This window comes from Erigeron canadensis, chromosome 3 (genome assembly GCF_010389155.1).
Source record: "Erigeron canadensis isolate Cc75 chromosome 3, C_canadensis_v1, whole genome shotgun sequence".
Taxonomy (NCBI): domain Eukaryota; kingdom Viridiplantae; phylum Streptophyta; class Magnoliopsida; order Asterales; family Asteraceae; genus Erigeron; species Erigeron canadensis.
The window spans coordinates 12,102,379-12,115,654 of NC_057763.1; the positions used below are offsets into that span (position 1 = coordinate 12,102,379).

General features: G+C 38.8%; 1 protein-coding gene and 1 pseudogene across 1 annotated transcript; both read left to right on the forward strand.

The window, feature by feature from the left end:
- The first annotated feature begins 4,004 nt into the window (after positions 1-4,004).
- LOC122594053 lies at positions 4,005-5,399 on the forward strand (annotated as a pseudogene).
- Positions 5,400-12,143: 6,744 nt separating this feature from the next.
- On the forward strand, positions 12,144-12,737 carry LOC122591508. Its single transcript, XM_043763774.1, has 2 exons — positions 12,144-12,292; positions 12,383-12,737. Exons 1-2 carry the CDS (start codon positions 12,144-12,146, stop codon positions 12,735-12,737), a joined length of 504 nt encoding a protein of 167 aa, XP_043619709.1.
- The last annotated feature ends 539 nt before the right edge of the window (positions 12,738-13,276 follow it).

A 13,276-nucleotide genomic window follows, 5' to 3' on the forward strand; every position in this document is an offset into this window, starting at 1 on the left:
GATGAAAGTACAAAGCCGAAATGGGAAGAGATACATCTTGGTTATTGTTGATGATTATTCAAGATATATACTTGGGTCAAGTTTCTTGCATCCAAAGATGAAACAACTCAGATTTTGATCGATTTCATCACTTCTACTCAAGTAAATCTTCAACTTCCAGTCCATTACATCCGTTCGGATAACGGAACTGAGTTCAAAAATGCCGTGTTTGATGAATTTTGTAAATCCAAAGGCATTACTCACCAATTCTCTGCGGTTCGTACCCCACAACAAAATGGTGTCGTTGAAAGAAGAAATCGAACGCTAGTGGAAGCTGCAAGAACCATGCTTGCTTATTCTAATTTGCCTTCCAATATGTGGGCTAAAGCTGTTGACACTGCCTGTCACACTCAGAATCGGTCCATTGTCAATCAGCGTTTTGAGAAAACTCCTTATGAGGTTGTTAACAAACGCATACCCAACATCAATTATTTTCATATCTTCGGATGTGTTTGTTATACTCTGAATAATCGGGAGAATCTTGGAAAGTTCGAGAAGAAAGGTGATGAAGGTTACTTTGTTGGTTATTCCAAGACATCGATTGCCTACCGAATCTACAATCGCCGAACAAATACAATTCAAGAAACAATGAATGTTTAGTTTGATGAGATGTCAGGCATGATCTTTGAGCAAGAAAGTTTGCTACCAACAAGTAATGATCCAAGTGCTTCAAGTACTTCATCAAGGACTTATACTTTAGCATCTAAATTCTAAGAAGTTTCCAGCTCCAACAAGTGATGAATTAGACATTCTTTTTGAAGAATTCTACAATTCCAACCCGATTCATGATGAAGAACCTCAAGTCATCGTTGAACCAATTCCGAAAAATGATCCAGTTCCAGACAACCATCATGAATCATCATCAAGTTCTTTTGAGCAAAATGCTACTTTGTTTCTGAAATAATCAATCAACAATTTAGATAGATTCTCGTATCCGGATATCCAAACAAGCCATATTTGCAGATAAGTTTTTTACTCTATAATCTGGTATTTAGTAAGTTTTGTTCACACTTTCACAGTTTTAAGCCATATTAATCGTTCCAAATAAAGATGTGAAAATCAATATTTTCACTATTCTTTCCGTCATGATTCCTCTTGAAAAACCCACAACTTTGTGTATAACATTAGTTGTATACAAATACGACTTAATTTGAGGCTTAAAACTGGTCGTTGTATGAAGGAACCTAAGTTAGAAATTTAAGTTGGCTTGAGCATGGGTATCTCGTTTTGATGGGGACTTATCTGGTTTAATTATTGCCGGAGGAATAAGATTGTAAACATGCTTGAATCAGTCATAAAAACCATTTGAATTCTTGTTCACCAACTGTTTGACAAAATGTCTCAATGAAGGTTCACGATTTTATTTGCACCTTGACTTCAATAACTAGCGACATTATGTGGATTCTAATGGTTTGTTAATATTTAGTCATATATATCATCTTGAAATCCCACTGTAAGTTGCCCCTGCTCTCTAACTCATATAGCTATAAGTACTTACTCGTGAAGTGCTAGAATAATACTCTATCTCTAAGCCGCTAAATTGCTGTAGGCATGGCTCTAGTTAGCATCATGTAACTCTGGTTATCTATTGAAATAAGTTTACTGAGGTTGTAAAAACAACCTGGTCATTTGTTACTTAAAACATGTCGCTTAAAACACGTGTAGTTTTAGTTACTCATACATGTTATATGAGACAACCTCTTGTTATGGCTTGAATGGTTCTTGATGCCTGACAATATTAGTCAGTGTTTGCTGTTAGATGGCCTGATGATGCCACTTATCTATGTGATATTTATATTGAATCTTATTCTTAAGGGGTATTTACCTAAAAGGACTCATACTAGTATACACCATTAGCTATATGGCATTCCCCTCTAAGGTGTTTCTGATTATTTTGTCAATTCCTTGTGGCCATGTGAATAAGCTATTGCTTCTGCAAACATTTAAGTAGGCCCATCAAAAACGTTATCTTGAAGCTTGGTATATACCTTGCTAAAAGTTGATGCTCTGTATTGAACCCTCGGGGTTCATAAACTCCTTACAATACGACTTTTTGACAGTTATATATCTTGTGCTATTTTGTTAAATAAAAGCATGATTTTACAACTAGAGCAAAATTCTGTTCAAGATTTTTAAACCTTTTGGATTGCGAAATATGTATGTATGGGTAAGCAAGATACAGCTTCTGAAACTGAGCATTGTAAAAATAGAACAGATTACTGCTATAGTGCTAGAGAAACAATTAGTGTTGAAGGACACACTCCAGATAACGCTACTAGACCTGATAATGGTATGACTACAGTAAATAATGTCGGCTACAATGGAGTGGTCAACAGTTAGAAATCTGCGGCACAGCAAGATACAAGCACTATGTTAAAAATAAAGACGGAATGCAGGAAATAGAAGATGACTTATGTGAGTCCATAGAGAGTCAGGAAAGTCAGTTTGCCAATCAGGAAAATTCTGATGTGCAGATCTTTCCATCATTACTATATAAACCACAATATGGACTCGCAAATCAAGAACATGCTTATGCTGGAGCATTTGCAGGTGTATTTGTCAGTCTGTGTTTGCATCGAATTGATACAGTTAAGACTGTCATTCAGTCTGGCCATACAGAACAAAGATCTATTCAATGTATCGGTAGATCAATATCTCTGAAAGAGGTAATGTGGAGAAAACAAGGATGGATTTACTCTTACAATATCTTGATTAAAGAGCCTGCAGTAAACTGATCTTGAGTTTATAACGATATCCGTACATGAACAACATTGAAAAGGAGCCAAAAGTCATGGATAACACACTGACAGCTTGAGGTAAAGGGCAGCCTTGTGCACATTATGAAGGCATTAGTAAGTCATTCTGCAGCTGCGCAAAGTTTAATAGTAGACAAATCACTTTAGTAACTCTTCGAGATGGTTGCTGATAGATTTCAATTTTATTCTCGAAATATAAAGTCTGGACTTATCCCTAACAAATATTGTTATGGCTGTACACACAGAGCAAGAAGCAAAATTTCGCTTTCAAAAGCTCCCATTTGACTAAATGGGCAGGAAAGCGAATCTCATCGTTTCTCGAGTATTACTTAACGAATATGGCTATGGCCTCCTTGTACCGGTAGCAAATATTTCAGTTTGCAAACACCGCCATTTGATTAAATGGGCAAGAGCATGAATATCATATCTTATCAGCTATTATTCTACAAGTATGGCCATATTGCTTCAAGAACGGTCCAGCTTATTACAAGAATGAGAATCCTGACTTTGATTACTCCTAGACAGGTCTTCCTCTTGGCTCAAGTATTGACAAAATGACACCCATTGCTAGTCAATGGCAACTGATTGTATGGCAACACACTTGAGATTCTTCCTCAAATGCCAAAAGTAGCCATAAAGTGATACCAGCACTATTTATAACTTATGTACTGCACAGTTCCACCAATCAAGTAGCCGAGCAATTGATGCTGCTTCATGGTTCCTTCCAGTTTATTTTCCGAGAACTTCATTATCCAATAAAAGGTTTGCTAAAGCGCATAATGCCTAATCTACAACTTGCAAGGCCAGAGATCTCGCAAGTGTCAGCGACACTGGCAGCACATCGATGGCAACATCTGCTGCATCATGATTCACCTTGATCGACTGGAAAATTGTAGCTTGGAAGTCACAGCACTAGGCCAAAATGCTCTTAGATTCTGACTTAAAAGTTTCGTGACAGAACTAATTACTCAACGACAGGGCGTCCTCTTGGCCAAAGCAAAACTGGGCCGGCAGTGGCACCCTTTGCTGGTCCCCGCTAACCGGCTTTGAGCAATGCCTAACATACGCAAAATGTGAGGTACAATTTAATGAAAGTTATATGCATATGTTTATGCTTAGTGATTTTATACATACATTTAGGCTAAGTAGACATATTTATATAGTATGTTTATTCGCTGAATTAACGTGGAATTATAGTGGCATGATTTTTGAAATGTTGTCATAGCTAAAATCAATGAGCTTTACCTTGGGGTGATAAATACAAAGGCTCGTTAAAGTATATGGATCCAGCCTATGAAAACATTAAAGATTTGACTCATAAGTCAAACATCCTCTCTTCTGGTGAAATTATTGAACTAGAAATTGGTTTAGATGGTCAATCTAGTAGACCTTATAAGAGGTGCTATGTAGAGGATGACCTTAACCAACTATTTGAGTCCGTTAGGATTACTGCAAAGAATCAGGGTTTGTCACAAGTTCTTAAAGATAAACAGAAGAAATCCATGAAAAGACCAATGGGTGTTGGCCCGTATCAACCATTAGGAATTAGAGTTTCATAGCCTGTTAGTATAAAGCAGGCACTGAGAAGATTAAGTATCTCTCAAACGGCAGAGATGGCAGCTATGAAAAGGTTATCAAAACTGACACAGGGTTCAGTGGGATTGGGAGGTAGGCCGGTCAAAAGGTCAGAAGTAGCAGCTGATAATGGGGTTGATGATAATATATGTCATCAAGATATGGTGAAAGTTCAGCCAAGGAACTGGTGATGAGCAGAAACATTAAGCTAAAACTTTCTTCTTTATCTACTCGTTGTAGAAAGAAACTCCATGTTCAGTTGTTAGCAAACCATCTTTAATCACCGAAGTAAAAAGGAAAGCTAATAAAGTGGATGAGACATCAAGATCGAGAGAAAAAGGCGAGTTCTCTTAGAGCTCAAAGAGCAGCGTCGGTGAATGCTGCAGCAGTACCAGTTTTAGTTGTGATAGTGGCATTGGATAAAGTTGTTGCCGGCCTCACATGTCAAAAGATTTGAGATGGGAAGCTGTCAATTGTGCTGAAAAAGAACATGGAAGCTTAAGCATAAGACACTTCAAGTTGATTAAAAGGATTGGAGGTGGAGACCTTGAAACTGTTTATCTTGCTAAGCTTATCGGCTCAAATTGCTTATTTGCTATGAAAATACTGGATAATGAATTATTGGCTCTTAGAAAAAAGGCTACACGTGCTTAAAGCAAAGGAGATACTGCAGTTTCTTGATCACCTGTTTCTCCCTACGTTATATCCCTAGTTTACAACTGATAAGTACTGATGTTTGGTCATTGAATGTTGTCCTGGAGGCGATTTGCATACGATCCGCCAAAAACAGCCCTCCAAATCGTTCTCTGAGCAAGCATCCAGGTTTTATGTTGCTGAAGTTCTCCTTGCTTTGGAGTACTTGCACATGCTTGGTGTTGTATATTGCGACTTAAAACCAGAGAACATATTGGTACGGAAAGACGGTCATATCAGGTTTCACCCCTAAATGTCCGTCGTTCCAAGGATTAAAGCTGATGTAGTTTCTCTGGTAACCCCAGATAACGGGCAGCTTGTTATGCGCTCAGACCACGGGCAGCTTGTTATGCGCTCAGATAACGGTCATATCAGATTTCGATGTCACCTTTCTCAATATGATCTTTGAGAAAATGATATCTAACATCAATATGCTTTGATCGAGAGTGGTTTACTGAGTTGACTGCAATAGCAATGGCACTCTGAGAGTCACAATAGATAGGGATATGATCATATTTCAGACCATAATCAGTTAGTTGTGTCTTCATCCATAAAACTTGAGCACAACAACTAGCTGTAGCCACATATTCAGCTTCGGCCGTTGATAGTGACACACAATACTGTTTCTTGGAAGACCAACTCACAATTTTATCACCTAAAAATTGTAAAGTACCAGAAGTGCTCTTGCAATCAAGCTTATAACATGCATGATCTGCATCTGAATAAGCAGTTAGATTGAACCCAGTATCCCTAGGATAATAAAGACCTAAATTGGGTGAACCCTTCAAATAACGAAAGATTCGTTTCCACAGCTTGATAATGTAAATCAGTTGGAGCAGCTTAATACCTAGCACAAATACATGTTGCAAACATTATATCTGGGCGAGATGCTGTTAGATACAACAACGAACCAATCATACTTCGATATCTCTTTTGGTCAAATGGTTTCCCATTTTTATCAGCATTTATGTTTGTTCGAGCAGCCATTGGGGTAGAAATTGAAGAACATGAAGTCATATCAAACTTTTTCAAAATGTCATGTATGTATTTACCTTGTGATATAAAAATACCAATTGGTAGTTGTTTGATTTGAAGACCCAAAAATCAGTTCATTTTCCCAATCATGCTCATTTCAAAATGATTAACCATAAGAGATGAAAAGTTTTGGCAAAAAGTTTGACTGGTCGACCCAAAGATAATGTCATCAACATATATTTGGACAAGTAGAACATGCTTACCTTGTTTGCGAATGAACAAGGTAGGGTCAATTATGCCTTTTGTAAAGCCACCTCTTACTAAGAAAGTAGTTAAGGAATCATACCATGCGCGGGGTGCTTGCTTAAGACCGTCGAGAGCCTTATCTAACTTGTAGACATGGTTCGGCCTTTGAGGATCAACAAAACCTTCTGGTTGATCGACGTAAACTTCTTCTTTGAGGTCACCATTCAAAAAGGCAGTCTTCACATCCATTTGAAACACAGTAAAGTTTTGGAATGCGGCATAAGCTAAGAATATTCAAATGGCCTCCATTCTTGCAAAAGTTTCATCGAAGTCAACACCAGGTTGTTGGCAATAACCCTTTTCAACAAGTCGAGCTTTATTCCTTACTACCACTCCATTCTCATCCTTTTTGTTTATGAATATCCACTTTGTACCGATTGGATCAACTTTTCCTGGATTTGGAATTAATCTCCATACCTTCAGTCTTTCAAATTGTGCGAGTTCATCTTGCATTGCCTTAACCCATTCTGGATCACGAAGAGCTTCAGAGACGGTTTTGGGTTCGATATTGCTAAGAGAAAGTGCAACAAGACACTCATTTACTGAAGTACGGGTAGTTACTCCTGCTTGTGGATCTCCAATTATTTGATCAGTAGGATGGTCTTTCAGCATACGTGCCCATTTGTGATTATGAGGAAGAGGATCTTGTTGTTGAATATCAACATCATCATCATTAAAACTTGGGTTTTGTTGAGAGATGGAATCATAACTTGCTAGAACTCTTTCCTCATAAGCTGGATGATCAAAGTCAAGTGGCACATACACATTTGGAGTGTTCAATGGATTTGTTGTCTGAGTAATGCGAGGAGGTTGTTCTTGAACATTCTCTTGAGAAGAATTGTCAGGAAAGGATGGTGAAGAAGAATAATTAGAAAAAGATGAAGAACTACTACTAGTGGATGAATCTCTTTGCTCTGAAGAACTTGATGATGATTCATGATTGTTGTCAAGAACTGAATCATTGTTTTGAATTACTTCATTGTTTGAAATTGGTTCAACGATGACTTGAGGTTCTTTATCATGAATCGGTTTTGAATAGTAGAATTCTTCAAAAAGAATATCTAATTCATCACTTGTGGGAGTTGGAGACTTCTTGAATTTAGATGCTAAGGTAGAATTCCTTGTAGAAGTACTTGAAGTACCTGGATCATTACTTGTTGGTAGCAAACTTTCTTGCTCAAAGATCATGCCCGACATCTCATCAAACCAAACATTCATTGTTTCTTGAATTGTGTTTGTTCGACGATTGTAGATTTGGTAGGCAATTGATGTTTTGGAATAACCAACAAAATAACCTTCATCACCTTTCTTCTCAAACTTTCCAAGATTCTCCCGATCATTCAGAGTATAACAAACACACCCGAAGATATGAAAATAGTTGATGTTGGGTTTGAGTTTGTTAATAACCTCATAAGGAGTCTTTTCGAAACGTTGATTGATGATGGACCGATTCTGAGTAAAATGTGACAAGCAGTGTCAATAGCTTCAGCCCACATATTGGATGGTAATTTGGAATAAGCAAGCATTGTCCTTGCTGCTTCCACTAGCGTTCGATTTCTCCTTTCAACAACACCGTTTTGTTGTGGGGTGCGAACTGGCTAAGAATCGATGAGTAATGCCTTTGGATTTGCAAAATTCATCAAAAACGACATTCTTGAACTCAGTATCGTTATCCAAACGGATGTAACGAACTGGAAGTTGAAGATTTACTTGAGTAGTAGTGATGAAATTGATCAAAATCTGAGTTGTTTCATCTTTGAATGCAAGGAACTTGACCCAAGTATATCTTGAATAATCATCAACAATAACCAAGATGTATTTCTTCCCATTTCGGCTTTGTATTTCATCGGTCCACAAAGATCCATGTGAAGCAAATGAAGAGGTGCTAATGAGTTTGGAGATTTCTTCGGTTTATGAGAAGCTCTCTTAATCTTCCCAACAGCACAAGAAGGACAAACGTGCTCACTTTCATACTTATAGTCAGGCAAGCCTTCAACAAGATGCTTATTGACCAAAGTATTGATAGTTTGAAAATTTAGATGAGAAAGTCTTCTATGCCATAACCAAGATTTCTTTGATGTAGCCTTTGAAATGAGACAAATATTAGCGGTTGGTTGGTTATCATCGAGATTGATGGTATAATGTAACATCACGATCACCGCAAAGAATGTCAACTCCATCTAGAGTTTGGACTTTACAATAATATTGTCGAAAAAGAACTTGAAGATTGTTGTCACAGAATTGTCCAACACTGAACAAGTTATGACTTAATCCTTCAACATAATGAACTTTCTTGATGACAATTCCATTTCTTTCAATGTCTCCATAACCTAAGATAGGACCGAAATTGTTGTTTCCAAAGCGAACTGTTCCCATGAATCGTTCAACAAAATTCTTGAGCAAAACTTTATTTCCAGTCATGTGTTTCGAACACCCGGAATCGAGTATCCAAACACAGATGGTTATTTCCTGCAATCAAAGAAATTTACCCGACTTTAGGTACCCACTTGAAGACGGGTCCTTGATGGTTAGTTAAAACAGGCAGGGTATATAACTTAGGAAATGCATTCAAACATGCTTTTGAATCAACATAAGCATTAACAAGCACATCATCACTAAGCACATTTGGATAAAAAGTACGAACATTCACATGAGAATTAAAGGTAACATGTCTACAAGCATTCACATCAACCACACAAGTATAGGAATTAAATTTGTTTACAAGCTCACAAGGCCTTGCCTTGGCACATTTAACATTGTTTAACAAAGATGAATTGTTTGAATTAATAGGAACATCCTTTTAGGATCTTTTGGAGGTGAGCAAACTCCTTGCTTCTTTGGTTTATCATGAGAGAACCATCCATATCTTTGGTTTATCATGAGAGAACCATCCATATCTATCCCTGTATCCAAAAATTCAAACTCGAGATTTATATCGAATTAGAACTTGAAACTTGACAGGATTATGTTATTACCTACTACGAATCTTTTGGTGAACAAATAACTGTGATTTTATGTGATATGAAAAGTGAAACTAAAGAAAGATGAAGCTTGTTTTATGAACAATATGAAATTTTTGATGAATCTGTGATTGAATTCAGTAATGGATTGATATCATAATTATATTATGCTCTGATACCACATGTCATAACACGATTTCTGCACCGAATTCACGTCATCAATGGCTGATTTGAGGTGTGTGTGTTCATGGTGTGAGTGTGTGTTTTGAGAGAGAAAGTGTGTGTGATTGGAAATTGGTTGATTGGAATTAATGTGTGTTAAAAGTTTTCCAAGGTTATGATATCTAAGGTGTGAGGGGGTATTTATAGTTTAAATACTCACATATGTTAAATATCACATTTAGCCCCTCAACCTTAGTGATCATTTATCTATGACTTAACTACAAGTAAGTCCACTATTCTAAATTACAATTTATCACTATTTTTGGATTTCTAACAAAGCTGCAAGGAAGGAAGTGGAGGAACTATTAAAAGCAGGAATAATAAGGGAATCGGTGTACCCAATCTGGATTGCAAACCCTGTAATGGTCAAGAAGGGAGACGGGGGGTGGCGGATGTGCGTCGATTTCACTAACATGCCCAAAAGATTGTTACCCACTACCCGAGATCGATTGGAAAGTAGAATCACTAGCAGGACATAAGTTAAAATGTAACCTGGACGCATACAAAGGCTACCACCAAATACAGATGGCTGAAGAAGATGAAGATAAGACTGCGTTCTACACTAGCAAAGGGACCTACTGTTATAGGATAATGCCCTTCGGTCTGAAGAACGCAGGAGCTATGTATCAGAGACTGGTGGATAAGGCCTTCGCGACGCAGATAGGGAGAAACCTGGAAGCCTATGTCGATGACATGGTCATTAAAAGTAGGGGTGAGGAAAGCCTCATAGAAGATATCCACGAAACCTTCGGAAACCATCGGAGGATCAACATGAAGCTTAACCCCAAAAAGTGTTCATTCGGAGTAGAAGAAAGAAAGTTCCTGGAGTATTATGTAAGCAACAAAGGCATTCACGCAAACATATCAAAGGTAAACAAGTTGAAACAGATATCAGCACCTAAGACAATTAAGGAAGCTCAAAGCCTGAACGGCAAACTCGATGCCCTTAGTCGTTTTCTCTCTCGAGGAGCCGATAGACAACTACCCTCCTTTCAATATATTGAAAGGATGTGTCACAAACAAAGACTTCAGATGGATAGAAGAAGCGGGAAGAGCCCTAGAACAGATGAAAGAATATATTGGCAATCTGCTAACTCTTACATCCCCCGAACCCAAAGAATCACTCTTCGTATATCTAGCAGCCTCAGCGGAATGTGTTAGCGCCGTGTTAGTAGCTGAACAGGAAAGGCAGCAGACACCAATTTATTTTGTGAGCAGGGTTTTACAGGGAGCTGAAGCCAGTTACCCAAAACTGGAAAAATTGGCCCTTGCGTTAAACGTTCATGCGGCACGAAGGCTACGAAGGTACTTCCAGGCCCATCTCATTGTCGTGTTGTCCGACAAACCCATAAAACAGATATTGCTGAAACCTGAAAAATCAGGGAGAGTAGCCAAATGGGCTATAGAGCTAGGAGAACATGATATAGAGTTCAGAGCATGACACGCAATTAAAGGGCAGGTATTGGCGGATTTCATTAATGAAGTGCACGAAGGCAAAAGCTCCATGACACACTCCGTGTTGTAAGAAGTAGTGGGGAATGTCAAAAATGACATGTGGAAACTATATACCGACGGAGCCGCCAGCTCTGACGACTGTGGGGCCGGACTCATGCTAATCAACCCAGAAGCAAAAGAATTCACCTACTCACTAAGGTTTGAGTTCGAGGTGACCAATAACGAAGTTGAATACGAGGCACTGCTAGGAGGGCTCCGTATCACAAAGGATATGAAGATACCGAACATCTAAGTGTATGTTGACTCTCAACTAGTGGCGTGCCAAGTGAAAGGGACATATGAAGCAAAACAGGGTACCACGAAGTTGTACCTACAAAAGGTACAAGAGTTAATAGAGTATTTTATTTACTTCGGAATTGGGCATATAAAAAGAAATCAGAATAAAAAGGCAGACGCCCTGAGCAAGCTAGCCTCTCTCACGTTTGGACACCTGGCAAACAGGTGTTGGTAGAAGTTCTGAAAGAAAGGTCAATTGGAGAAAGACAAGTGTCTGATCTCGTAGAAGAAGAAAGCACCATATGGATGACTCCCATCTACGGGTACTTAGTAAGTGGGATACTCCCAGCAGACAAAGATGAAGCCCGCAAGATAAGGGTCAAAGCCCCATAGTATAAGATACTGGACAAAAAGTTGTATAAAAAAGGCTTTGCCGTACCTTGCATTCGTTGCGTGGGGCCTAAGCAGGCAGAAATGATCTTCCGCGAAATACACGAGGGAATTTGCGGTGCGCATCGGGAGCAAGATCCGTCACAACGAAGGCTATGCGACTTGGGTATTTCTGGCCAACAATGCATCAAGACTCCACCGCACTATTAAAGAATTGCGAAGCTTTCCAACTCCGTGCCAAATGTTCCGCGACAACCGAAAAATGATATGATTTCGGTAACCGCAGCATGGCCATTCATGTAGTGGGGAATTGATTTAGTATGACCACTCCCCGAGGGGCAGAATAAGAAGAGATTTTTGGTCGTGGCCATTGACTATTTTACTAAGTTGGTAGAGGCAAAGCCGCTGGCCACAACGAATGGAGACCAGATGAAAAAATTCGTATGCGAGCACATCATATGTAGGTTCGGGACACCACATACAATAATATCTAACAATGGCCCCCAATTCGCGAATTCTGCAAAAATTTGCAGATAAAGCAGTCGTTTCCATCAGTATATCACTCCAAGGAAACAGACAGGTAGAAGTGACCAACAAAGAAATAATAAAAGGGATAGAAAAAACACTTGGACGAAGTCATAAAGGGTGGATAGATGAGTTACAACTGGTTCTCTGGGCCAATAGAACAACACCCAAATGAAGCAATGGGGAAACCCCGTTCAGTCTCGCATTCAGGACGGAGGCCGTAGCACCAGCAGAATTTCAAGTGTCTACATATCGGATACTAAATACCGAAGGAAACGCGGAAGAATTAAGAGTAGATCTTGACCTATTAGATGAACGACAAGAAATCGCGGCCATCAGAGAAGCTGCCTTCAAAAAGAAAATTGAAGGATACTACAATAAAAGAGTGAACCCCATAGCATTTAAAACAGGAGATTACGTACTGCGGCTAAATAGCGCAAGTGAGAAGGAGTACACCGAAAAGTTAGGCCTGAGGTGGGAAGGCCCATATCGAGTACAAACAGCTTTCGGAAATGGGGCATATAAGCTAGAGACACTCGAAGGGGCTCCGGTAGATAGAAACTGAAACAGTTCAAACTTAAGAAAATTCCACTGTTAAATTTTCTTACTTTCTCTCATAAACATTTTTCATATATTTTTCTATTTTATCTAAATAAAGCAGAAACCTTGCAATATATAAAGGACCAATAGTCTTCACAAATCAAACGAAAGACGGTCATAGTCCTACTCACACATGGTCACGTACCATATTAAAGCCCCACGAGGGACATACAAAAAAGACTAGTCATTTTCAAATAAGAGGATCGCAACCTCATAAAGGGAAAAAGCTGACAGGGACGCCTGAACAGACGACCCGACCCTACAAATACATATATAAACATAACGGAATCCAAGTAGAAGGCATAAAAGTCTGATACACATAAATTCCATACCATATGGCTAATCGAAACAGGGCTTAACAACCATAAAATGATACGCCTCGGAGTCATGAAGATGACTAATACCATATATATATAATTACTATGGTAACTTGCCAACTTCAAAATGGATTGGTCGAACGCCTCCTTAGCTTCCAAGTATTCTGGAGAATCTTCGGAATGAGTA

What these genes read in the sequence shown, in the direction of transcription:
- LOC122591508 (XM_043763774.1), top strand. Translation starts at nt 12,144, where the DNA reads ATGGCCCCCAATTCGCGAATTCTGCAAAAATTTGCAGATAAAGCAGTC. An exon ending in CTTGGACGAAGTCATAAAGG is followed by an intron (nt 12,293 to 12,382) that starts GTGGATAGATGA and finishes TCTCGCATTCAG; the next exon opens with GACGGAGGCCGTAGCACCAG.